The 25,618-nt window shown below is 41.6% G+C and overlaps 1 protein-coding gene across 1 annotated transcript; it reads right to left on the bottom strand.

Annotated features, from left to right (window-relative positions):
* Positions 1-14,638: 14,638 nt before the first annotated feature.
* Positions 14,639-25,287, bottom strand: CARD6 (caspase recruitment domain family member 6). Its single transcript, XM_049769050.1, is given in 6 exon segments — positions 14,639-15,178; positions 15,643-15,850; positions 15,911-18,107; positions 23,238-23,477; positions 23,480-23,794; positions 25,005-25,287. Coding segments are annotated over 6 exon segments (3,783 nt in total).
* Positions 25,288-25,618: the final 331 nt, after the last annotated feature.

The raw sequence follows: 25,618 nt of genomic DNA, 5'->3' as shown, positions 1-25,618 counted from the left end.
ATAGCACAGCGGTGTTTGCCTTGCAAGCAGCCGATCCAGGACCTAATGTGGTTGGTTCTAATCCCGGTGTCCCATATGGTCCCCCGTCCCTGCCAGGAGCTATTTCTGAGCAGAAGGCCAGGAGTAACCCCTGAGCACCTCTGGGTGTGGCCCAAAAACAAAACAAAACAAAAATAGTTGATTGTTCTCACAGATTGTCAGTGTTATTCCTCCCACCTTTTCTAGGGACCATCAATATAACATTGTCCTGTGTTTTTTATTTTCCCTTTAAACATCTTTATCTTTGTTTCTAAGCATGAGTTCATTCTACCTTTTAAAAGATTCTTTTTTTGTAATTGTGATTTTTCTCTAGAAAGTGCTTTCTACTTTTACAGTGCAGATGAAATATCTAAAGACCTATTTAAAAAAAAAAAAAGACCTTTTTAAGAAACTTCTGTTTGTAGGAATTGCTAAATTTAGACTTGTGCTAATCCCAGTGGTCCACAGACCACACTTTGAATAGCAAAGTCCTCCAACAGTGGTTCTCAACCTTGACTCTATGTCAGAACCATCTTGACAACTTCATTTGTTTTACCCCTCTTCATTCCCTTTGTTGTTATCGATGATCCAAGATCCCATACAAGCCTGGTTGTGGTGCTCACAACACTGGGCTCTTGATGCTCATTGATGCCTTATGGGTTTTTAGTCTGTGGTGTTTGCACACACTTCATGATGGTGTGGAATCAGGAGTCCCAGATAGCAGAAGAGTAGGGGCCCACTCAAGGCATTTGAGTTAACACCTGGGAATCTGAACACCCAGTCTCACCACTTGTAAGGAAAGGCAAGTTATCAGCAGTGGTCCCCCAGTGGCCCACCCCTAGAGATTTAAAAAAAAGCTTATATCTGGATCGAAGTGATAGCACAGTGGTAGAGGCATTTGCCTTGTACACAGACGCACCCAGGATGAACCCAGATTACCATCTCTGGCATCCATATCGTCCCTTGAGCCTGCCAGGAGCAATTTCTGTGCTCAGGTATAGGAGTAACCCCTGAGCACCGCCAGGTGTCGGTCAAATCAAATAACAACCAAGCTGATATCTGGGCCAGAGCAATAGCACAGTGGTTAGGACATTTGCCTTGCATGAAGTAGACCTGGGTTAATCCTTAGCATCCCATATGATCCCCAAGCCTGCCAGGAGTGAATTCTGAGCACAGAAGTCACCCTTCAGCTCTGCTAGTGTGGCCCAAAAATTAAAAAAGAAAATATAAAAAGAATAGAAAGAAAGCTGATATCTGAGTTTCACTCCCAGTCCCTAAAGTTTTGAGATTTGGGGAGGTGTTTTGGGGTCATACCAGCAGTGATTATTCCTGGCTCAGTGCGGGGAGGCTGGAGTCCAGGTCTCTGCATGCAAAGCATCCCACTCCCACTGAGTTCTCTCACTGCAGCCCTACAAGTCTTTTTTAACTTTAGGTTGGGCTTCTTTCCCTGGACTTGGGCTTTTTTTTTTCCCTCATCTTTCCTAAATTAGATGAAGGAAATGAGATCGATTGGTTTCAATCAGACAGAAAAGGACATTGCCCAAGGAGATTCAAAGAACAAGAAGACAAAAGCAACTTAGTTGTTTCTTTAAAAAAAAAATTGAAATAACATTGGCTTACAGATTCCGGGTATGCACGCGTTATAAATCAACTTCTTTATAAACGGGTGTTTATGTTTTCCATCCTTCAATGTGTAATTCTTCCACTTTACCCTAATTTACTTCCCCCATCACCTTCTGGCATATGACTATTTTGTTCCTATATTAATCTGACACTGGTTTTATTTGTTCCCTTTATTTCTTTATTTTTTACACAAGTATAATTACCAGTGTTTGCTTTTCCCTGATTTATTTCATGAGTAAAACACCCCCTCTAGGGCCATCCATCATTCATGTTGTTGTAAAATGGCAGTATTTTACTCCATCTTATCTTCTTTTCTTTTCTTTTTTTTTCTTTTCTGTTTATGAGTAAACTAGTAAAGGGTTTAGATCTCTAGCACTGTTATAAAGTATCGCTTCCAACTGGTGCCCCCATGCTCCTTGCCAGGGTGACGTGTGTGTCCACACATACAACAGGGAAGTACAGGCGCAGCAGCTATGAAAGCTCAGAAAACAATGACTGAAGGATCAAAAACCAAGCTCCCAGGTTGCTCCCAATACTACCTCCACAGAAGGTGGGGCCTGTGGAACTGCTTTGAAATAAGTTCCACCGTCCCCTGGAAGATTGTGCTCTATAAAGCAGACCAGTCCAGTATCTTTGCCTTATTTTTGTGTGGATTATTCACCATTTCCTGAAATATGTCAGGACAAAACCATATATCATGATTGAAAAGAAAAGAAAATTATTTTCAGGTTATACAGTTCTGGAGACTACATAATTAATTGCCCTCTTTGTACAGAGAAAGGGGAGGAGGAGGAGAGTGTGGATGAAGAAGTAACATGTTTCCAATTAAGATGGGTATGACCCAACACTCCTTGCAGGTCCCTGTAGCCTTCGGCCAACCAGATACAAGCCCCTTTCTATATAGATCTCTGCAGATCTTGAGTGGTAAAGTGTTTACTCTTTACTAGACCTAGGTAAAAAGTTTTCTCCTATCAAAAAATAAATAAATAAATAAAAATCCATATGCAAGGGGTAGGTTGATATTACAGGGAATAGGAAGATTGCCTTGCACGTGCCTAAACTGGGTTTAGCCAGAACCCCAAAACCAAAAATAAATAAATGCTCATATGCATCGCCCTCCAATTATTTTTTATTGATGTTGTTTTTGGGCCACACCTGGCAGTACTCTAGGGTTACTTCTGGCTATGCACTTAGAAATCACTCCTGGTAGGGCCAGGAGGTGGCACAAGGGGTAGGGCATTTGCCTTGCAAGCGCTAACCTAGGATGGACCGCAGTTCAATCCCCCGGGGTCCAATACGATCCCCCAAGCCAGGAGCAATTTCTGAGCACATAGCCAGAAGTAACTCCTGAGCGTCATCGGGTGTGGCCCAAAAACAAACAAACAAACAAACAAACAGAAATCACTCCTGGCAGGTTTCAGGGGACCATATGAGATGATGGGGATTGAGCCCAGGTTGGCCGCTTACAAGTCAAACGCCCTACCCACTGTGCTATCGCTTCAGCCCTCTTTTTATTTCTTTTCTGAGAAGGGGGGCTGGTTTATTATCACACAAAGAGGAGCTCAGGGCTACTCCCAACTCTATCCTAAGAGGTCTATCTCAGTAGTATTCAAAGGATCACATGGTGCCAGGGATCAAACTCATGCCTATGGCACTGCACTGAGCGCTCTCTCCACTCCAGTCCTATATTTCTTCCTGTGCACTAATTTTTTTGGTTTGTTTGATTTATTTTTACCACATCCAACAGTGCTCAAGTGTTATTCCTAGGTCTGAGTTCAGGAAACACTCCAGGTAGGCTCAGGGAATAGGTCAGCTGCATGCAAGGAAAGCACCCTTTCTGCTGAACTGTTGCTAGGGCTAACTGTTGCTTGTGTTAACCTTGAGAGGTCTAACAACTTCTCAATTATTTAATTTAGTGATTATTTAATAGAGGTACAAAAAATGAAGAATGCTTATTGTTGAATGAAAACATTCTCGGGATAATTTTCCGTATCATAAATTTGCTCTCATTTATTTGTCAATGTGACAAGTTGAGGAGAGGATGGCAACTTTTTTTTTTTGCCACACCCAGAAATTATCAGGGGTTATTCCTGGTTCTATATTCAGGAAGTATTCCTGGCAGTACTTAGGAAACCATACAGAATGCAAGGATTAAACCCAAATTGGCCATATGAAAGGCAAACACCTTACTCACTGTCTTATATCATCAGCCACTGAAAGCAATTTTTAAGACAGAAAAATTCACTTGGATTTCATTGAAGATAAAGGAAGATACACCACTGCTCAAGCAAGTAGAAGCAAAGATTTAAAAAAATGAGATTACGACTCCACATGCCAGGATTTCGTGTGCCTTTGACTGGTATGATGGGGGCTCTGGGCAGGACAGCTAGCCATAGGACCCCTGGGCTGACCACTTAGTCCAGGCAAGCATGACTCCCCCTACACCAGGCGGGTCTTCAGGGCCACGCCTGGTTAATCGGGCCCTGGGGGGAGGGGGGGAGAAATTCCTCCCTAGGCATCCAAAAACTACAGAGGCTCAGCTGGGCTCAGAACACTCCACATGCCAGGATTTCGTGTGCCTTTGACTGGTATGATGGGGGCTCTGGGCAGGACAGCTAGCCATAGGACCCCTGGGCTGACCACTTAGTCCAGGCGAGCATGATTCCCCCCACACCAGGCGGGTCTTCAGGGCCACACCTGGTTAATCCGGCCCTGGGGGGAGGGGGTGAGAAATTCCTCCCTAGGCATCCAAAAACTACAGAGGCTCGGCTGGGCTCAGAAACTCCACATGCCAGGATTTTGTGTGCCTTTGACTGGTATGATGGGGGCTCTGGGCAGGACAGCTAGCCATAGGACCCCTGGGCTGACCACTTAGTCCAGGCGAGCATGATTCCCCCCACACCAGGCGGGTCTTCAGGGCCACACCTGGTTAATCGGGCCCTGGGGGAAGGGGGTGAGAAATTCCTCCCTAGGCATCCAAAAACTACAGAACCGTACTTCATGTATTCAGAATATTCCTTATTTTTATGTTATGTTTTCCGTATACAGAATGTTTATTTTGTATTCTGCCCTTTCCCACACCCCTACAAAGCTCTTTTTTACTCCTTAACTCTCTAACCCCCTCTCAAACATCACTAACCTACATTACTCTTTTTAACTTCAGTAGTGTACAATCCTAATCACAGTCCAAAGCTGTGCATTGTGTGTGACAACCCCAAACTGTTTCAAGATACATAAAATGGACACGTATTTCTTTAGAATATTTTGTTTTTTCTCTGACAGCTATAATTCTTACTAAATGTTGTCTTATACAGTGATGATTCTAACCACTTTTTTATCTTCTCTTTTTGAGCTGTTTAACAAGGAATTTTGGTGGAAGAGTCCCCAGTTTAATGCTTATGATTGAACCATGTCATGGGAATCATTGGAATTGTTCTTATGGCCCCCATATGCGCCAATAACACCATGTGGCATTGCTTCTTATTTGCATAGGCACATTAAAATGGGAAAATACTATACATATAAATAAGATTCTATCTGATAGCGATTGGAACACACAAATCTTGTAGTGCAAAGGGACCTTACACCCTGAACATTGACATAACGACCTGGCACAGACCTCAGAAGAAAGGGCATAATCCATTTTCCCCTGAACCAGGGAAGCCATCCACGAAACATCCAGGCTGGTCTATAACATCACCTGGAAGCAATCCTCTACCACAGAAGACCTACACTGCTCAGACTTCGACCTGCTCAAAAGAGACTTCCCTTAACACTGAGAAGACTTAACAACAACAACGACCTGCTTACAGGACAGGGCTCCCTGCGTTGCCCTTTGATTGTGAGGTAAAAGGAGAGGATGCTCCACATCCTGACTTCAATGTAAGATATGCAGATTCCAGGATCTTTAATACAGAAACATGATACCAACAACAGAAACTGTGTGAAAAATAAAAGTGTGTTGGCACTACAGACAATGTATTGGATTGGACGATCTAACTTGCCTGGAGCCTAGACTTGGTCTTATGCCAGGAAACTTCAGGGGTCTGGTCTCTTTGTACTTAGGCCAAGGTTATTTCTTTCCATGTCCCTCATATTTTGGTGGGCCTATGCAAACAACAATTGCCACTCTAACACCACTTTTACTGTGCTCCTTTGACTCTAATCCTTAAAAAGAACTCACTTAAAATTTGAGGTTAACTTAAGCTAATATGCATGTATATGGAAATGTAAGAAAATACTATGCCTGTAATGTTTAAGGAGTTACGTAAGTTTTATGGCTTTAGATTGCCTTGTGTACTGTTAAGAAATATTATAATGTGTTACAATCTGGGTACTTGAGGGACAAAGTATTTGTACATGGATTCTGTCTTATTTATCTTAATGTTCTTTGGCTGAAATTTCAAAGTTAAGATATCAGCAAGGGGACTTCTGAGAATTATGTTATGGGTGATTGTCCTTCCACTGTAACTTTACCTTGTCCTCTTTCTTTGCACCCTTGTTCTCATAATAAATAAATAAAAAAAAATTTTTAATGATGAAATCAACAATGCCTTCCGCTACCAAACTGACAATTATTATGTTGTCTATGAAAGGTACATTGTGAAATTGAAAAGCATCCTATATTTTGGACTTCAACAATTGCATAGATGTTGATGGGGGGAGTGGGTATTAATAAATGCTTCTAAAATAAAAAAATGAGATTACATTAAACTGAAAAGCTTCTAGATTTCAAAGGAAATGGTGTCTAGGATACAAAGACTACCCACAAAATGGGAGAAACTATTCACTGACACCCATCTGGTCAGGATTTAATATCTAAGATATATAAGTCATTGGTAGAACTCTGCAAAAACAAAAAAACAAACATCTAGGGGCCGGAGAGATAGCATGGAGGTAAGGCATTTGCCTTGCATGCAGAAAGATGGTGGTTCTAATCCCAGCATCCCATATGGTCCCCTTGACCTGTCAGGAGCAATTTCTGAGCTTAGAGCCAGGAGTAATCCCTGAGCACTGCTGGGTGTGACCCCAAAACCAATATATATATATATATATATACATACATACATACACACACATATATAACCCCATTCAAAAATGGGGAGAAGAAATGAACATTTTCTCAAAAAATAGATAGCCGGGCCAGGAAAGATAGCACAGCGGCGTTTGCCTTACAAGCAACCAATCCAGGACCAATCCAGGACCAGGTGGTTGGTTTGAATCCCAGTGTCCCATATGGTCCCCCGTGCCTGCCAGGAGCTATTTCTGAGCAGACAGCCAGGAGTAACCCCTGAGCACTGCTGGGTGTGGCCCCCCCCAAAAAAAACGAAAAACAAACAAACAAAAAATAGCCAAAAGGCACATGAAAAAAATGTTCCACATAAGGAAGATGCAAACCAAAACAAGGAGATATTATCTTACAGCACAGAAATTGGCACACATCACAAACAAGGACAACCAGTGTTGACAAGGATGCAGGAAGAAAGGGACTCTAATTCACTGCTGGGGGGAATGCCAACTGGTTCAGCCCTTTTGAAAAATAATACGGATATTCCTCAAAAAAAAAAGAAAGAAAGAAAGAAAAAGAAAGAAAGAAAGAAAGAAAGAAAGAAAGAAGAAGGAAGGAAGGAAGGAAGGAAGGAAGGAAGGAAGGAAGGAAGGAAGGAAGGAAGGAAGGAAGGAAGGAAGGAAGGAAGGAAGGAAGGAAGGCAGAAAGAAAAGAAAGAAAGAAAAAGAAAGAAAGAAAAAGAAAGAAAGAAAGAAAGAAAAAGAAAGAAAGAAAGAAAGAAAGAAAGAAAGAAAGAAAGAAAGAAAGAAAGAAAGAAAGAAAGAAAGAAAGAAAGAAAGAAAGAAAGAAAGAAAGAAAGAAAGAAAGAAAGAAAGAAAGAAAGAAAGAAAGAAAGAAAGAAAGAAAGAAAGAAGAAAGAAAGAGAAAGAAAGAAAGAAAGAAAGAAAGAAAGAAAGAAAGAAAGAAAGAAAGAAGAAAGAAAGAAAGAAAGAAAGAAATTGAGCTTCCATATGACCCAGCAATACCACTCCTAGGTATATACCCTAGGAACCCAAAATCACAATACAGAAAAACCCTCTGCTTTCCTGTGTTCATTACAGCACTAATTACAATAGCCATAATCTGGAAACAACACAAGTGCCAGAGAACAGATGAGTGGCTAAAGAAACTGTAATACATCTACACAATGGAATACTATGTAGCTGATAGATAAACAATGAAGTCGTGAAATTTGCTTATATATGGATGAATATGGAGAATATTATGCTGAGTGAAATGAATCAGAGGGTGAGAGATAGACATAAAAATATTATCACTCATTTATGGAATACAAGAAAAAAAGATAGGGGGCTGGAGAGATAGCATGGAGGTGAGGTGTTTACCTTGCGTGCATGTTGGTGGTTAGAATCCCGGCATCCCATATGGTGCCCCAAGCCTGCCAGGAGCGATTTCTGAACATAGAGCCAGGAGTAACCCCTGAGTGCTGCCGGGTGTGACCCAAAAACAAAAAACAAAAAAAAACCAAACAAACAAATAAAAAAAGATAGTATGGTAATAATACCAAGAGACCATAAAGATAAGGATCAGGAGGACTGGTCTATGATAGGAAGCTTGCTTAAATAGTGTAGGTAAGGTAGAGAACGGACCATTTTGACAGTGATAGTTGGAACGGATCACTTTGGGTGCTAAACAGAGATAAAGTACAGTACCCCTTCGTTAATAATAGTACAAACCACATGTCTAAATGGAAAATAAAGTGGAGGGGGGAGAGAGGAAGAGAGAGAGAGAGAGAGAGAGAGAGAGAGAGAGAGAGAGAGAGAGAGAGAGAGAGAGAGAGAGAGAAAGAATAAAAACCCAGTTGTTCCAGGGGCAGTCAGGGAAGAAGGTGGGAGGAAAACTGGGGACATGGTGATGGGAAATGTTCATAGGTGAAAGGTGGTATATACTGTAAGTCTGAAACTCAATCATGAACAACTTTGCAACCATGGTGTTTAAATAAAAGGAAGAAAAAGAAACAAAATAATTACTTGGTCTCATTTAACACTTTAAAATAAGCTTCAGTTTATAAATTAAAATACTGTTTTATTTCTAAATCTATTTTTATTTTATTTTATTTATTTAGTATTGACAGTGTTAGGAATTACTCAGTTTCTCTTTTGTGAGGAATATTAGGTACTGGACAATTACAGACCTATACTAAATATAGTGAATTGTAATATAAAGTAACTTTTTTTTTTTTTTTTTTTTTGGTTTTTAGGTCTCACCGATGACACTCAGGGGTTACTCCTGGATCTACACTAAGAAATTGCTCGTGGCAGACTCAGGGGACTATATGGGATGTCGGGATTCGAACCACTGTCCGTCCTGGGTTGGCTGCATGCAGGGCAAATGCCCTACTGCTGTGCTATTTCTCCCGCCCCCCTACAGTTACTTTTTATTAATATTTGATGTCATTAATAAATCTTCACTTAAATATTTTAAATTTAATATATGCTTTTTTACTTAATACTACTAATTACCAGGACTTACTCAAATATTTAGAACCATAATAGGTATAATAACTTAAAATTATAAATCTTTTGAATCTTTTTTGTTGTTGCTTTGGGGGGGGGGTCACATCCAGTTGCGCTCAGGGCTGACTCCTGGCTCTATGCTCAGAAATCGTTCCTGGCAGGCTCAGGGGACCAGATGGGATGCCGGATTTGAGCCACCATCCTTCTGCATGCAAGACAAACGCCTTACCTCCATGCTGTCTCTCCAGCCTTAATATTTTGAATCTTAACTTCTCCTAAACATTGCAGGGTGGCTGGAGAGTTCATATGGTGCTTGCCTTGCATCTTGTATGTGGTCAACCCTAGTTCAATCCCCAGCAACCTATTAGTGCCCTGAGTTCTACTAGGATCTGTTCCTAAGCACAGAGCCAGAACTAAGTTCTGAGCACAAATATATATGGCACAAAATTCAATAAAAACAAAAAATTATGGGGTTGGAGCAATAGCACAGCAGTAGGGCATTTGCCTTGCTTGCAGCCAACACAGGACAGGCCTCGGTTCGATTCCCAGCATCCCATATGGTCCCCCGAGCCTGCAAGGAGCAATTTCTGAGCATAGAGCTGGGTGTGACCAAAAAAAAAAAATTACAGGGTTGGAGACAGAACCCAATGAGTTTAAGATCAGGCTTTACACAGAGAAGGCCGACACTAAATGGTCCCCTGAGCACTACCAGAGTGAATCCTGAGCATTGTTCGGCATTGTTTGGAGTAGTCCTTGAGCACCACTGGGTGTCACCCAAAATTTTTTTCAATTCCAATGCTTAGGGAAGGGGGGACAGGTAGAGTTTGAGCCACACCTGTCTGTTCAGAGCTTACTTCTGACTCTGTACTGAGAGACCAACTACTTTCTTTTATAATTTTTTTTCTTTATTTAAGCACCATGATTACATACATGATTGTAGTTGGGTTTCAGTCATAAAAAGAACACACACCCTCTTAACCAGTGCAACCTTCCCACCACCAATGCTCCCCATCTCCCTCCTCCCTTACCCTTGCTGTATTCGAGACAGGCATTCTAGTTCTCTCATTCATTAACATTGTCATACTAGTTAGTGTAGTCATCTAACTAAAATCACCACTCTGTGGTGAGCTTCACATTGAGTTCCAGTCCTTCCAGCCCTCATCTTTGTTGTTAGAGACCATCTAAAGTGGAGTCCATATGGAATGTTGAGAATTAAACCCAGATCCACCATAGGCAAAGCAAGCACCCTAGCCAATCCAGTTTCCCTGATTTTTTTTTTTTTTTGGTTTTTGGGCCACACCCAGTAACGCTCAGGGGTTACTCCTGGCTATGTGCTCAGAAGTTGCTCCTGGCTTGGGGGACCATATGGGACACCGGGGGATCGAACCGTGGTCCGTCCAAGGTTAGCGCAGGCAAGGCAGGCACCTTACCTTTAGCGCCACCGCCCGGCCCCTTCCCTGATTTTTTTTAATGGAAAGCTTTTACTCTACAATATTTAAATTGAAAAGCAGTGAACATTAGCTTTAAGAAACAATAACTTAGGGAAACATTTATCATATGACATGATGTTTATTTTTAAGTATAAAATACAGCATGTTACTTAGGTATAATAACAACTATGTGAAAGTTAACAAATAAATATAGCAGGGCCAGAGAGATAGCACAGTGGTAGGGCATTTGCCTTGCATGCAGCCAGCTGGGGAGGGACCTGGTTCGATTCCCAGCATCCCATATGGTCCAACAGTTTGCCATGGGCTATTTCTGAGTACAGAGCCAGGAGTAACCCCTGAGCACCACTGGGTATGGCCCAAGAACCAATCAATAAATAAATAAATTTTAAAAGAAAACAACATAAATATTGTGTATATAGAAAAAAAAAAACCAACAAAATGAAAATTTTTCACCTCTCAATGATGAGTTTAAGAATATTCCTTTTTTTGAGCCCGGAGAGATAGCACAGCGGTGTTTGCCTTGCAAGCAGCTGATGCAGGACCAAAGGTGGTTGGTTTGAATCCTGGTGTCCCATATGGTCCCCGTGCCTGCCAGGAACTATTTCTGAGCACCCTGAGCACCACACCCTGAGCACCGCCGGGTGTGGCCCAAAAACAAAAACAAAAAAAAAAAAAAGAATATTCCTTTTTTTCTTCTTTCACTATACTTTGAAGTTTTCTAAAATAAGCATACATCAAATTTATAATAAGCAAAAAATATGTATACCATTACATAGAGTTATATATATTATTTTGGTTTTTGAGCCACACCTGGCAGTTTTCAGGAATGCTTAGGGGTTACTCCTGGCTCTGCACTCAGAAGTTACTCCTGGCAGTCTCGGGGGACTATATGGGATGCTGGAGATGAATCCAGATCAGCTGAGTGCAAGGCAAATGCTCTACCCGCTGTGCTATCACTCCCCAATTCTCTACATATAAGATAAAATCATCACAAAATTATACACAATTATTTCATTGACTTCTAGCAGTAAGACTGCAGTTTCCTTCCAGACTGCACTAAATGGGAACACAAACCCCATATGAGGTTTGGTCCTCATTCTTTAGACCGAATGTTCTTTTGTTGTTGTTTGGGCCACAACTGGCAGTGCTCAGGAGTTACTTTGAGTTTTTTAAACTCATAGAACACTCCTGGCAGTTTTCAGGGGACTAGATGGGATGCCAGGTCAGTTACATGTAAGGCAAGCATCTTACTTGCTATACCATCCCTCTGGTCCCAAAGCCCAGTATTCTTTAAAATAAACTTTATAAGCCTATCTTAAGTTTTCAACTTAGAAAAAGTATAACCCTAATTTGATAAACTAAATGAAAAGTTCTATTAGGCACTTTATATTGGAAGCATAAACCCATTCTTTTCAAATTATGTTAATTATTTTTAAATTTTTAAATAAACTATATTTCTTCCTAAAGTTCATGCAAATTAATTTCACAGGTCATTAGTACATTAGTTATATATAGATATATATAGCAATAATATATTATAAGGTATATTATAAACAGTATATTAGTTATATATATTATATATAGTTATAACTATAGATAGTTATATATATATATATAGTTTCATCAATCTGACCAAATTAAAGATCTAATATATGAGAAAATGTATTTAAAATACTCCAGATAAGGGAGCTGGAGAGATAGCACTGCAATAGGGCATTTGCCTTGCAGGCAGCCAACCCAGGATGGACAGTGGTTTGATTCCCAACATCCCAAATAGTCCTCCATGCCTACCAGTAGCGATTTCTGAGCACAGAACCAGGAGTAAGCCTTGAGCACAGCCAGGTGTTACTCAAAAACAAACAAAATATTCCAGATAAACAAGCCTATCTGGTTAGTGGCTATTATTGAATTGGTTCTTCTTTTTGTCAAGGCCTTTCTTTTCTTTTTAATTCTTTAATTGAATCACCATGAGATACACAGTAGTACAAACTTTCGTTCATATTTCATTCAGACAATGCCCAACACCCGTCACAGTGCACATTTCTTGCCCAGTTCAAGTCCTTCCCTGTGCAACCAAATTTTCTTTCTTCTCTTCTCTTTTCTCCTCTTCTGCTATTTTTTTTTTATTTTAGACACTGGGGGTTTGCAATATTGTTACTAAAGGAGTATGATACATATCAACTTATCTCCTTGTCAACACCCAGTTCTTGTCCAAAGTGATCATTTCCAACTATCATTGTCATAGTGGTCCCTTCTCTGCACTAAACTAAACTCCTTCACTATTTGTGACAAGCTTCTTAACCATGGACTGGTCCTCTGGTTTTTGTCTATTGTTTGACTCTAGGATCATTTTCAAGTAACATCCAGGGGGCCGATTTCTTAAACTGCAGGTCTTGACCTTATATGGGATCACAAAAAAATTAACATCTGCCTTTAAAATAAATTCATTTATGATTTTTTTTGTTGTTGTTTTGGTTTTTCTGGGCCACACCTAGTGATGCTCAGGGGTTATTCCTGGCTATTCACTCAGAAATCGCTCCTGGCTTGGGGAACCATAAGGGACGCCGGGGATCGAACAGAGGTCCATCCTGGGTCAGCCGCGTGCAAAGAAAGCGCCATACCGCTGTGCCATTGCTCCGGCCCCTCATTTATGATTTTTAATTCAATAAAATAATTTATTCGTTTTAAAATAAATTCATTTGGTTTCTTAATCCAATAAAAATTATTGGATTATCAACATCTGATTTGTGCATACCTATTTTATATATCTAAATGTCTAGGATAGCATAAAAATTGTCCAAGCTAAAAGGGCTTGCAAGAAGAAAAAGTTTAAGGAAGAGCTGAGAGCACTCCTGTGCCGGGAGCCAACTCTGTGCGATCGCCCCTTTCTCCGTCGCCCACTGGGGACCCGCAGGGCTCCGCGTCTGGGGTCTCCGCTGGAACCCGCCAAGTCCGACCAAGCCCTGACTTTCCCGAGGGCGGCCGAGCCTCTGGACCAGCAGAACTTGCCTTCTCCCGGGGAGCAGCTCGTGCCTTGGGCTTCCAGCTGTGGCCGTGGCGCGCGGGATGTAGCCCATGGCTGCGGGGTGTAGGTGGTCTCTCTCTCTCTCTCTCTCTCTCTCTCTCTCTCTCTCTCTCTCTCTCTCTCTCTCTCTCTCTCTCCCCTCTCTCTCTCTCTCTCCTCTCTCTCTCTCTCTCTCTCTCTCTCTCTCTCTCTCCTCTCTCTCTCTCTCTCCTCTCTCTCTCTCTCTCTCTCTCTCTCTCTCTCTCTCGTTTAGAGACAATTCTTATATTTTAATGATACCCAATTAGACTTTGTACATACATGTGTGTATGTATGTATATTGGTTTTTGGGTCATACCTGATGAAACTCGGGATTTAGTCCTGGTACTGGGCACAGGAGTCATTCTTGATGGGGGACTATATGGGATGTGTGTATCGAACCCGGGTTGGTTGCATGCAACGCAAATGCCCTACCTGCTGTGCTGTTGCTCCAGCTCTAGACTCTGTATAATTTTTTGTCTATGGTCTCTCTCTCTCTCTCTTTCTCTCTCTCTCTCTCTCTCTCTCTCTCTCTCTCTCTCTCTCTCTCTCTCTCTCTCTTTAGGTTTGGACCACACCCGGTGGTACTCAGGAGTTACTTCTGTCTTTATGTTCAGGAGTCACTCTTTGGAGGCCTCAGGGGACCATATGGGTTACCAGCAATGAACCCAGGTTGGTCATAAGCAAGGCAAATGTCCTACCCACTATACTATCTCCCCAACCCTTGTCTATGGTCTCTTACCAGAACTGCAACTCCTGTTTAGTCTTTAGATTTCTTTTGTCTGGGGGCCTGTGGGTTTTTGGTATTACTCCTGACCCTGACATCAGGAGTCACTCCTGGCAGACTTGGAAGACCATATAGGATGCCAGGTACTGAACCTGGGTCATTTACACTCTTCCTGTTGTACTATTGCTCCAACCCTCCTCTTCATATTTCCATGTGAAAAAAATGCCTGAATATGGAAATGGACCAACAAGAACTTTAATGCTTCCCTATTCTCTTGGTCCCAGTTCTTGAGTAGTTTGCCTTAGCCTGTGAAGGGCTGGTCCAAGATGATTTGGGTTGAGTGGATTTGTGCTGAGAAGTCTTATGAGAGAAGTAGGACTGTGAAGGCTTAGACTGAGAGGAGTAGAATTGTGAAGACTTATACCGGTAGGAATGGTGCTGAGTAGGCTTAGACTGGGAGGAGTGGAAAGACGAAGACTGACATGGGGAGGAGTAGTGCTGAGAAGCCTTAGACTGAGAGGAGTAGAATTGTGAAGACTTATACTGGTAGGATTGGTGCTGAGTAGGCTTAGACTGGAAGGAGTGGAAAGATGAAGACTGACATGGGGAGGAGTAGTGCTGAGAAGCCTTAGATTGGGAGGAATACAACTGAGGTTTATACTGGGAGGAGCAAGCCTGAGAAGGCTTAGATTGCAAGAAGGGGAACTGTGTTATCTTAGAATGGGAGGACTGTGGCTGAGAAGATTTAGATTGGAAGTGCTGGGGTTGAGAAGATTTATATTGGGAAGGGTGGGGCTGAAATATTTTAAAAGAGAATAACTGGAGCTGAGAAACTTAGATGGAAAGGACTGGAGTTGAGATGTCTTAGATTGGAAAGTCTGGGGCTGAGAGGGTGTAGAAAGAGAGGATGGAGGCTTAATTGGTTTACATAGGGAGGACTGGAACTGAAAGAACTTAGATTGGGAGGACTGGGACTGAAAGGGCTTAAATTGTGAGGGACTGGGGCTGAGAAGAAAATTGAGAGGAGGTCTGAGAAGATATAGATTGGGAGGACAGGGCTGAGAAAACTTGATTGGGAAGTTGGACTGAAGATTAGATTGGGAGGACAGGAGTGAGAAGATTTAGACTGGGTGGCTGGGCTGAGAATTAGATTGGAAGGCTTTGATTGAGACGAATTGGGGGACTGGAGATGAGAAGTCTTAGATTGGAGGACTGGGGTGAGAAGATCTAGATTGGGAGGACTTTGTCTGAGAAGACACAGAATGGGAAAATTGGGGCTGAGAAGGCTTATTTTGAGAGAATTTGGTCTGGGAAAACAGAGCTTGGGAGGACTGGGGCTGAGAAGACTTAGACTGGGAGGACTGGGTCTGAGAAGATTTAGATTGGGAAGACTTGATCTGAGAAGACATAGATTGGGAGGACTGGAGATGAGAAGTCTTAGACTGGGAGGACTGGGGCTGACAAGACCTAGATTGGGAGGACTTTGTCTGAGAAGACAGAGATTGGGAGGACTGGGGATGAGAAGACACAGGCTGGGAAAAGTGGGGCTGAGAAGGCTTAGTCTGAGAGGACTGTGGCTGAGAAGACACAGACTGGGAGGACTGGGGCTGAGAAAGCTTAGACTGAGAGGACTGGGGCTGAGTTAATTTTGTTTGAAAGGCTTTCAGGTGAAGAGAGAGAGGTTGGGAGGGATTAGACTGAGGGTGCTTGACCTGAGATGATTTGAGGTGACTGGATTTTAACTGAAAACTGGGTATGAATTCACTGCTGGACATAGGATGGGATCGTACATGGAAAGCTGGATTTGAAGTCCCACTCTGTGTCTTCAACCTCTCTTCTTTCCAAGAGGCATGTCTCATTGGATTGTGTATGGCTCCTGCTTGAAAGGCTTGAAGGTGAGGATATGAATTAAAGGATGATGTCTTCAAGAGTTTTCCAGTTCCCTTAATTAGCTGTGTTCCCTGGGTGCCAGCTTGCTTTGGCTGTGGTTTCCCAACTGTCACTATTGACTGAGAGTGGAAATGTCCTATTTGGGAAGCCCTTTCCCCATGTCTCCAAAGAGTTTCGTTCAACTCTACTCTCTCAGGCTGGACCTGGACATGCTGAGAAGCAGATCTTGGAGACTTTCCAAGTATTCCATTTGTGTGGTGTACCCAAGCAGTTCTCAAAAACTTCATGAATCTTTCATGTGAATAAAATCTCTGTGGTTGGCAGTATTTAGTTCCAAAACTTTCACCTTGAGTATGGTCCCTTTTATTCTTAAATGGTGAAGGACAAAACCACTTAGTCCTCTGTTCTGACCAAAAGTGGGATCCTGTGACCCAGGGGGCTTTCCAGGAAACCTTATTTAAGTTACCTCTGGTAACAGCTGTTAAAGGAGAGGCATTATCCAAATGAGGATTGAATATAGGGTGGAAAGTTCTAATATTTTGGATAACCTCACATCTGACCTCAGCCTCTTCTCCAACTGTTTCATCTGGCCTTTCAGGTGAGTTCTTCAATGAACTGGATCTTGGTTGTCCTTCAATTTCAGCTGTTTTGGTCAAGTTTTTGTTAGAGAGATCTTGAATCATCTGAACATTGTCAAAATCTTGGTCTACCTGGATCCCCAATTCCCTGGCCAACAATGCCATATCCTCCAGGGACATACATCTGAGTGAAGAAGACATTACTTCCTCAAAGGAAGCTCGAAAACCCTCCATGTTCTTTCCTGCCTCTTCAGCCTCTTCCTCCCAGAACAGTAGTTGTGATGCCTTTAACTTTAAGATTCTCTGGAAAATCTGAACTTCTTCACTTTCCCTGGCTTGGGGACTGAGAACAAAGTAGCACCTTTCAATGTTGTCATGTAAAAACATTAGCAAATTCCATTCCTTCTCACCTAGACATTCAGTGAAGAAAAACACAGCTGAGGAAATATCCATCAAAAAACTAAACTGTGTTCCCAAGGTTTCCAGATCTCCATGAAGGTTGGCTAGAGCAACAGGATTTTGGAAAAAACTAGGGTTTTCTTTGAGAGGATACCTTTCAGGAAAATACCAAGCTACTTCAACAAGTCCATCCGAGATTTTCCGGGGAAGCACCGGAGTAGTCAAATCCCGATGGAGAAAGACCTTTGGTGGTTTCAATTTGGTGGCAGGATTGAGTAGTGTGTTGAGGATTCTGGACTTGGAGCAGCTACAGTATCCTAGGCGCATGAAAGAGATGATAGGCATCTTTGTGAGTGCAAGGAGTTTTTCTGAATTACTGATAGAGTCTTTTGAAGATGGTGTAGACTGTTCCTTAATGATGCTTTTCATGGCTCCTAACATAAAGATGCTTTTGTTGTTTTCTGCATCTGGCAGCAGCAGGGGAAGAGCAAACTTGCACTGATACATCTTACACATGATTTCACATTGCAAAGAGCTGTCTGAACACAGCAGAGAGGCACACAGGATATCAAGGGGGTCAATGGTTTGAAGATCTTTAATTTCTGAATTCTCTACTTCATTCCTCAATTCTGCTTCTCTGTCCTCATCCAGAATCTTATATCTGAAAATTGGATCTCTGGCCGTAACATCCAGTGCTTGAATTTTCATCAGGAAATTCCAAACTAAGTCTCCTGGAGTTTTGGGTGTCCACTTACTTCCTTGCTCTCGAGAGAATTGTTTAACAATATCTGGAAAAAACTTTCTCTTTCGGTCCATTTCCAAAAATGACAGGACATCTTGAAATATTTTCTTTCTCTCTGTAGAAAAGAAAATAATAAGTGAATGACACCTTCAGAATTTAAGCATCACTAATGACTTTAAAATTAAATAATTGACATTTATTGCAAAAAGATGAAACAACTATTTGTATCAAAGGAATTCCATAGATTCATTTAAGACCAAAAAGGGAGAGAAAAATATCAATAAAATTAAATATTTTACCTCTCAACTAATTCTACTTCCCTTCTAAGAAAAGTATGGTATGATCTTTCTCATCCTTTTTATATGCAAGTACATAAGTATGAGTGATACATAAAATATCTAATTTTGGGGGGCCAGAGAGATAGCATGGAAGTAAGGCGTCTGCCTTTCATGCAGAAGACTATTGTTCGAATCCCCGCATCCCATATGGTCCCTCGAGCCTGCCAGGAGTGATTTATGAGCATGGAGCCAGGAGTAAACCCTGAGCACTGCCAGGTGTGACCCAACCCCCCCCAAATCTAATTTTTAAATTTATTTTTAAATTCAAGTCACCATGAGATACAGTTAAAAGGTTGCTGACAGTTGAGTCTCAATCATAAAACGTTCCAATACCCATCCCTTCACTGTTATGTATGTAAACATTTCCATAGGATTATTATGTTACTGATGGTACCCTAATCAATAATTGTGTTCTACCCTAGGGTGTGACCTGGCATTCTGCTCCCACCCTAGAGTGGTACCTGATTCTGATGTATAAAAAAAAGCAAGGGTCTGTGGAAGGGTGGGGCTTTTTTCTGGGGCTGATTCTGGGGCTTTTTGCTTCAGCCATTTCCACTGAATAAAGCTGATATCTTCTGAAGCCTGACTGCCTGTTAACTTTCTACCCGCTGCATTCACCTCAGAACCACCGGCTGAACAGGGTGGCAGATGCGTGGTCTGAGCAGGAGGAGAAAGACCTCATCCTCCATCCCTCCATCAGCCAGCCCCATCAAGGACTGATATGCAACACTTCACCAGTGTTTATTTCCTGCCACCCATTTCCCCAGTTACCCTCTCAACCCCACTGTGGTTTGCAATATTGTTACCAAAGGAGTATCATGCATATCACTTTACCTATTTTCAATTCCTATCTCTTGTCCAAAGTGATCGTTTTCAACAATTATAGTCTTAGTGGTCCCTTTTCTGTTTTAACTGCATTTCCCACGCATCATTTCTATTGCCCTTGGGTATTATTCTCATACTATGGTCTTTACATCCTACAGATTAGTGCAATCATTCTATGTCTGTACCTCTCCCTCTAGCTCATTTCACTCACCATGATACTCTCCATGTCTATCCATGTATAAGCAAATAGAACTCTATCCTTAAGTTTAATAAATACTATTATATTTTACAGGGCTTCCTGACCCCTGCGGGAGACTGAGCAAGACCCCAGAGAACTTAATGCCATCAAAGTGAACTTAATCCCATCAAGGTTCAATGGCCAGGTAGGAGGTACCAGCCCACAAGGCAGTAACATCCGTAATTAAGCTGCGCAAATCTCCTAGCCCATGACCTCCACCACAACACACAGTAAAAGCCACACTATAAGCGTGTCAATGGGGAAACAACACAGGACAACAGCATGCATAGAAAATGAAGATAGCAGTTCTGATGACCCAGAAAGTACCAACCACATAGTTAACCTCTCAGCCAAGGAGTTTAGAGTAGTAATATGGAGAATGCTCATAGAACTCAAAGAAAGAATAGATCAAGCTGAAGAGAATACTATTTATATTTTGCATAAATAATATTATAATAAACATTTTTTCAAATTATTTTCTCTAATACTATTCCTGTGTGTGTGTGTGTGTGTGTGTGTGTGTGTGTGTGTGTGTGTGTTTGGTTTGGGGTTTTGGGTTTTAGAGTCACACCTGGCAACACTCAGGGGTTACTCATGGCTCTGCACTCAGAAATCACTCCTGGCTGCTTGGGGGACCATATAGGGTGCAGGGATTTGAACCATCATCCATAGTGGATCGACTGCCTACAAGGCAAATGGCCTACTGCTGTGCTGTCTCTCCAGCCCCTCTAATACTATTTCTTATATTCTTTCTTTTTTTTTTTTTTTTTTGGTTTTTGGGCCACACCCAGTAACACTCAGGGGTTACTCCTGGCTATGTGCTCAGAAGTTGCTCCTGGCTTGGGGGACCATATGGGACACCGGGGGATCGAACCGTGGTCCGTCCAAGGTTAGCGCAGGCAAGGCAGGCACCTTACCTTTAGCGCCACCGCCCGGCCCTTCTTATATTCTTTCAAGTCACTATGTATTGTTATTTCACTTTAGCTAATTTATCATATTTAATAGTTAGACAAATCATTGTCTGTTTAACCTTTGTCTGCTACTGATCATTTAGATATTTCTGATTTTTGCCTAGTATTTGTAGGTAGGAATAAAAATGTGTCAATGCTTAATGATATTATCTGCATGATGAATAGGTTGATACTGATTTCTTTTTTTTTTTTTCTTTTCAGGCCACACCCTGTGACGCTTAGGGGTTACTCCTGGCTATTTGCTCAGAAATCGCTCCTGCCTTGGGGATCACAATGGGACACTGGGGATTGAATCAAGGTCCATCCTTTATCAGCCATGTGCAAGGCAAACACCCTACTGCTCTGCTATTGCTCTGGCCCCTGATTTCTTTCTTTTTTCTTTTTTTCCTTCATTTTGGTATTTGGGCCACATTAGCAGAGCTCAGGGGTCACTCCTGACTCTGTACTCAGAAATCATTCCTGGCAGGCTCGAGGGATCATATGGGATACTGGGATCAAACCAAGGTTCGTTCTGGGTTGGCTGCATCCAAGGCAAATGCCTTACCACTGTGCTATCGCTCCAGCTATTACTGATTCTTTTCTTAAATGTATCACTTGTTATAAAGTTTGGATAATTGAAGTTTTTATTTCCACCAAAATTTTCCTGGAAGGTTGTACAGCAGGTAGAGTGTTTGCTTTATACATGTCTAATCTGTGTTCCATCACATATGGACCCCCCAAACTCTACCTGGATTGATTCTTGAGCACAGAACTAGGAGTAAGCTCTGACCACTGAGTGTGACCCAAAAACAAAAATCAAAATTCATTCAGGGGCCAGAGTCATACATAGTTTAGCAGGTAGAAAAGTTGTCTTGTACAGAGCTGACCCAAGTTGATCCTCAGCATTGTATATGTTCCCCCCACCCACACTCCCCCCACAGCATCACTGTCTGGATTAATCAATCCTAAGTGCAGATTCAGGAGTAACCCCTCAGCACTGCCAAGCATACTTAGATCTTTGGCATTGTATGTATACACCCCATTCTCAGCATGACTACATGTAGCTCTCCTATTCCCCAGCAATGTAAGATACAGCTCTGGTAGTCCCCAAACTTTTAGGCTTAATCATACCACAGGACTGGCCCCAAGCACAGAACCATTGGGAAAACACCGCCAGGCAAATAGTACCTGAGTATTACCTGGAGGAGCTCCCAGACTCCCGAGCAGTACTGGGGAGGCCCCTATTTTTAAAAATTATGAGGATAAGTCAAGTTGAAATCAAAATAAATTATTTGTAGTTTTGGTTACTACCAAAATTAAGTTGCTTAGACCAAATTTCAAAGAAATAAAGCCAGGTAATTGGGAACTAAAACAGACCCAAATATTCAAGACTCTAGATAAATTTAGTAATCCAAAGTCTTTACAATTTACTTTGCACAATGCTTAGAACATATGGTAATCCAAAGAATATACATATAAAGAAAGGAAACATAGAGGCCAGAGAGATTACAGGAACTAGGGTAGATCTTTTTTTTTTGGGGGGGGGCACACCCAGCAACTCTCAGGATTACTCCTGACTCTCCACTCAAATTGCTCCTGGAAGGTTAGGGGACCATACAAGATGCCAGGAATCAAACCCAGGTCAGTCCCAGGTCTGCCCAAATACAGCAGCAAGCAAAGCTTGCTTGCAAAGCTCTACCCAATGTGCTATCACTCCAGCCTAAGGGTACATCTCCGGATCAAGAAAGGATTCGGTAGAGAACCGGAAGCCAGGATCTGCCTGCCCTCTGTCCTGTGCCCTTCCCACCCTAGTGTTGGGTGAAGGGCGGGGAAAGCTTGGGACCCATTCAGGAGGGACCACCCGACACCCACAGGGTACATCTTTTATATGTGCCTAACACCATTTCATGAACCCCAAGCATCACCTGGTATGGGTTTAAAGACCCTTGGCACTCAGAAGGTCCCTGCTAAATTTAGAAACAGAAAATGGTAACCATTTTTTCATCAAAAATGACTAACCTCCAAATGGAGTCTAATTTTCCTAAACCCATGAATCTATCTTGACTAGCTTGGCTTATCCAACAGAGTGGGGTGAAAGTGGGATAGTACATTGGGTAAAATTGTGATATACACAATCACCTGCTGCTCACAGACATGGCGATTTTTTTACAATATTTCAGAATATGGCCTTATTTCAAGTAAACCCAGAACACAGGCAGGTGTGGCTCCAAAACAAACCAAACAAACATAAAAGTATGACACAGGTTACTATAGATACCTATAAACTGACAATGAACATTTATTTTATTTATACCGGGGTCTCAAACTCAATTTACCTGGGGGCAGCAGGAGGCAAAGTCGGGGTGATCCTTGAGTGCAAAGTCAGTAGTAAGCCTTGAACATTGGGAGGTGTGACCCAAACAACTAAAACAAAACAAAACAATAAAAGATTCCTCTAGGGCAGGGCCACAAAATGTTGTACGGAGAGCCGTTTGCGGCCCAAAAGCTGCGAGTTTGAGACCCTGATTTATACTGCCCATTTCTAGGTTCTATGCTCCTCCCTGTCAACAACTACCTTTATGAAATTGAGGGGTGGGGGGAACATATCCAGTAGTGCTCAGTGCTTACATCTATCTCTGAGTTCAGGGATCACTCCTAACAGTGCTTAGGGGCCCATATGTAGTGTTGGGTATTCAACCTGGGTCCATCACTTGCAAAGCAAATCTCCTACCCTTCTACTATCTCTCTGGCCTCCTAACAACTACCTTAAAGAAACTTCTGAGTCATTACTGACATCTTGCTCACTAATGAAGGTACCTTAGCCTCTAACCCAACTACATCATACCAATCTACAGTAAGTTGTTTGGCGAACTCTACACACATTATTTCAATACCTTCTGTAGTTTTCTCCACCTCTTCCTCCTCCAATGACTTGTTTTCTGACTCCTTATAATTCTGTCCTTCATCAGAAGACCCATAGTTTTCAGAATATGCAACATCTTCTTGCTCTTCATAAATAATGTTCTCTGGATCATCATAATTCTCTCCTTCAATGATGGCTTCTAAATCTTCAGAGTACCCAAGAGATTTTAAATATTCTTCTTTTCCTAAGTATAAAGAATCATCTGGCTCTCATACCTCTGTCCATCCTGTAAATACTCAATAAAAGATGGAGCTTTGTATTCAATATTTGCAACGGAATGTGGCAATGTGATTTCTGCTGAGTTGTATTCCTTTTCATTTTCCCTTGACAACCAAGCAGTTTCCCTATAATGAGTTTTATTGTCCGTGGAATACTCAGACATTTCCGAATTCACGTATTCTTTTTCATTAAAGGGCACTGTGATCTCAAGATTCTCTGGATTTTTCTTTAAAGGGAAAAAAACATCTTTTGAATTCTTTCTGACACTCATATATTGACAAGGCTCCACATTTTCATGCTTTAAAAATTCTGGAAAGAAAAAAACAAACACCAGTTTTATTTTGTTTTTAAAATTAACAAAAAGCAATTTTACAGTAACTTGCCTTTCCAAGACCTCAAAACATCATATTTTTTCTTTCATTGAAGTGTAAAAATGCCTACCACCACCTTCCATCAAAATGGCCACAAGTTAATTGTGAGAATTTTAATTGTGTAAATGAGTGGGGGAATGTGGATTCTATAAACTGCTTATTTACTGACTTATTATGACCCTACAAACCACCTCAGACTTCCTAGGATACTGTTAAAGAATTCTGATCTTTTTTTTTTTGTTTTTTGTTTTTGTTTTTGTTTTTGGGTCACACCCAGCAGCGCTCAGGGGTTACTCCTGGCTCTATGCTCAGAAATCGCTCCTGGCAGGCTCAGGGGACCATATGTATTGGATGCCCGGATTTGAACTGCCAACTTTCTGCATGCAAGGCAAACACTTGACCTCCATGTTATCTCTCTGGCCCCGAATTTTGATCTTAATAAGTTCTAAACAATTCTCAATGGACTTTTGGGATTTTAGTTTCCTTAAAAATGAATTATAGCTAGTTAAAATCTATAGTACTGCTCTAATGATAATTGGACTACAGACAATCCCTTCTGAAAGAACTGCTTTCTCCCTTGCCACTACTTAATATTAAATTCTGAAGAATCATCATTTGAATTGTTCTAGAAAACTGGGTTTTGCTGACATTCTTGTAACAGAGAAAATAAAATGACTAATCCACCATTTTTATGTGTCAAAAATCATTTTCCTATATTTTCAAATGACTATGCTAACTGGAAGATGCAATTTTTAATCCTGGATTATAAGTTCACTTGCTTTATAAGGAAATTCAGGCTGTGGCAGCCCTCATGGTTTCTACAGCCATAAGTGTTTTAGGAAGTGGCCTGCAGAACAATGAGCAGTTTATATTAACACAGAAACAACTCAAAGTTTGGAGTACACTAAACAAGTTTGGGGTCTGCTGTGCTGCATGTTTGGGATACACTGAATGAAATCAAACACAAGGTATTGTTCTTGCTCTTTTAGTCTGAGCATGATCCACTCTCCTCATCCCGAACCCCAACATATTTTAGTAAAAATTATCTCTGGGGAGAAAAAAGACAAATGGAATAAAAACTGATAGTTTTCTCTTGGCTTCTCCCTTGCCCTCCTTTCTCCCCACAAAAGTGCATAAATTCAACTTACCTCGCTTTAAGTTCCAAGTGGTAGCGGACTCTGGAAAAGCACTAAATAAGCATTTGAGAAAATGCTGACAGCTCCCCTCTCCCTTTCTCTGTACTACAATTAGAAGTTTCCGAGTTTTCTTCAAAGGATCTGGAATCTTCTCTAGAGTCTCATACTCATCCTCAGAAATCAGCTTCCGAGAGGCTAATGTATCTAAGATGAAATCAGGATCCTGCTTGAGAATTTCAAGTATCTTTTTTCGTTCTTTCTCTATGATCTCTGAGGAAACTCTCCTGGTAGCCATTGTTCCTGTTTTCTCCAAACCAGGATGTGGATTGTGAAACCACTCCAAATGTTAAATAAATACAAATGTGAAAAGGAAAAAGGTAATTCTAGATGGCAGAGACTAAATATGTCAGTGGTGCCTGGTGGAGCAGAGGGTGAATGCAAATTTACCAGAGCAATAGGTTACTCAACCCCTCCCTTCCCTGACCATGGTACCCTGAGGAAATTGATATATTCTTTATATGACCGGATTCGGTCTGCTAAGACTAACTCAACCATAAGGTCATTTCCTCAGAAAGACTTGAACTCCAGCTTGAGTATTCCCAGCTCTCAGTTCTAGCTATGATAAT

Source organism: Suncus etruscus, chromosome 2, assembly GCF_024139225.1.
Source record: "Suncus etruscus isolate mSunEtr1 chromosome 2, mSunEtr1.pri.cur, whole genome shotgun sequence".
Taxonomy (NCBI): domain Eukaryota; kingdom Metazoa; phylum Chordata; class Mammalia; order Eulipotyphla; family Soricidae; genus Suncus; species Suncus etruscus.
This window is presented reverse-complemented; position numbering and strand designations above follow the sequence as displayed.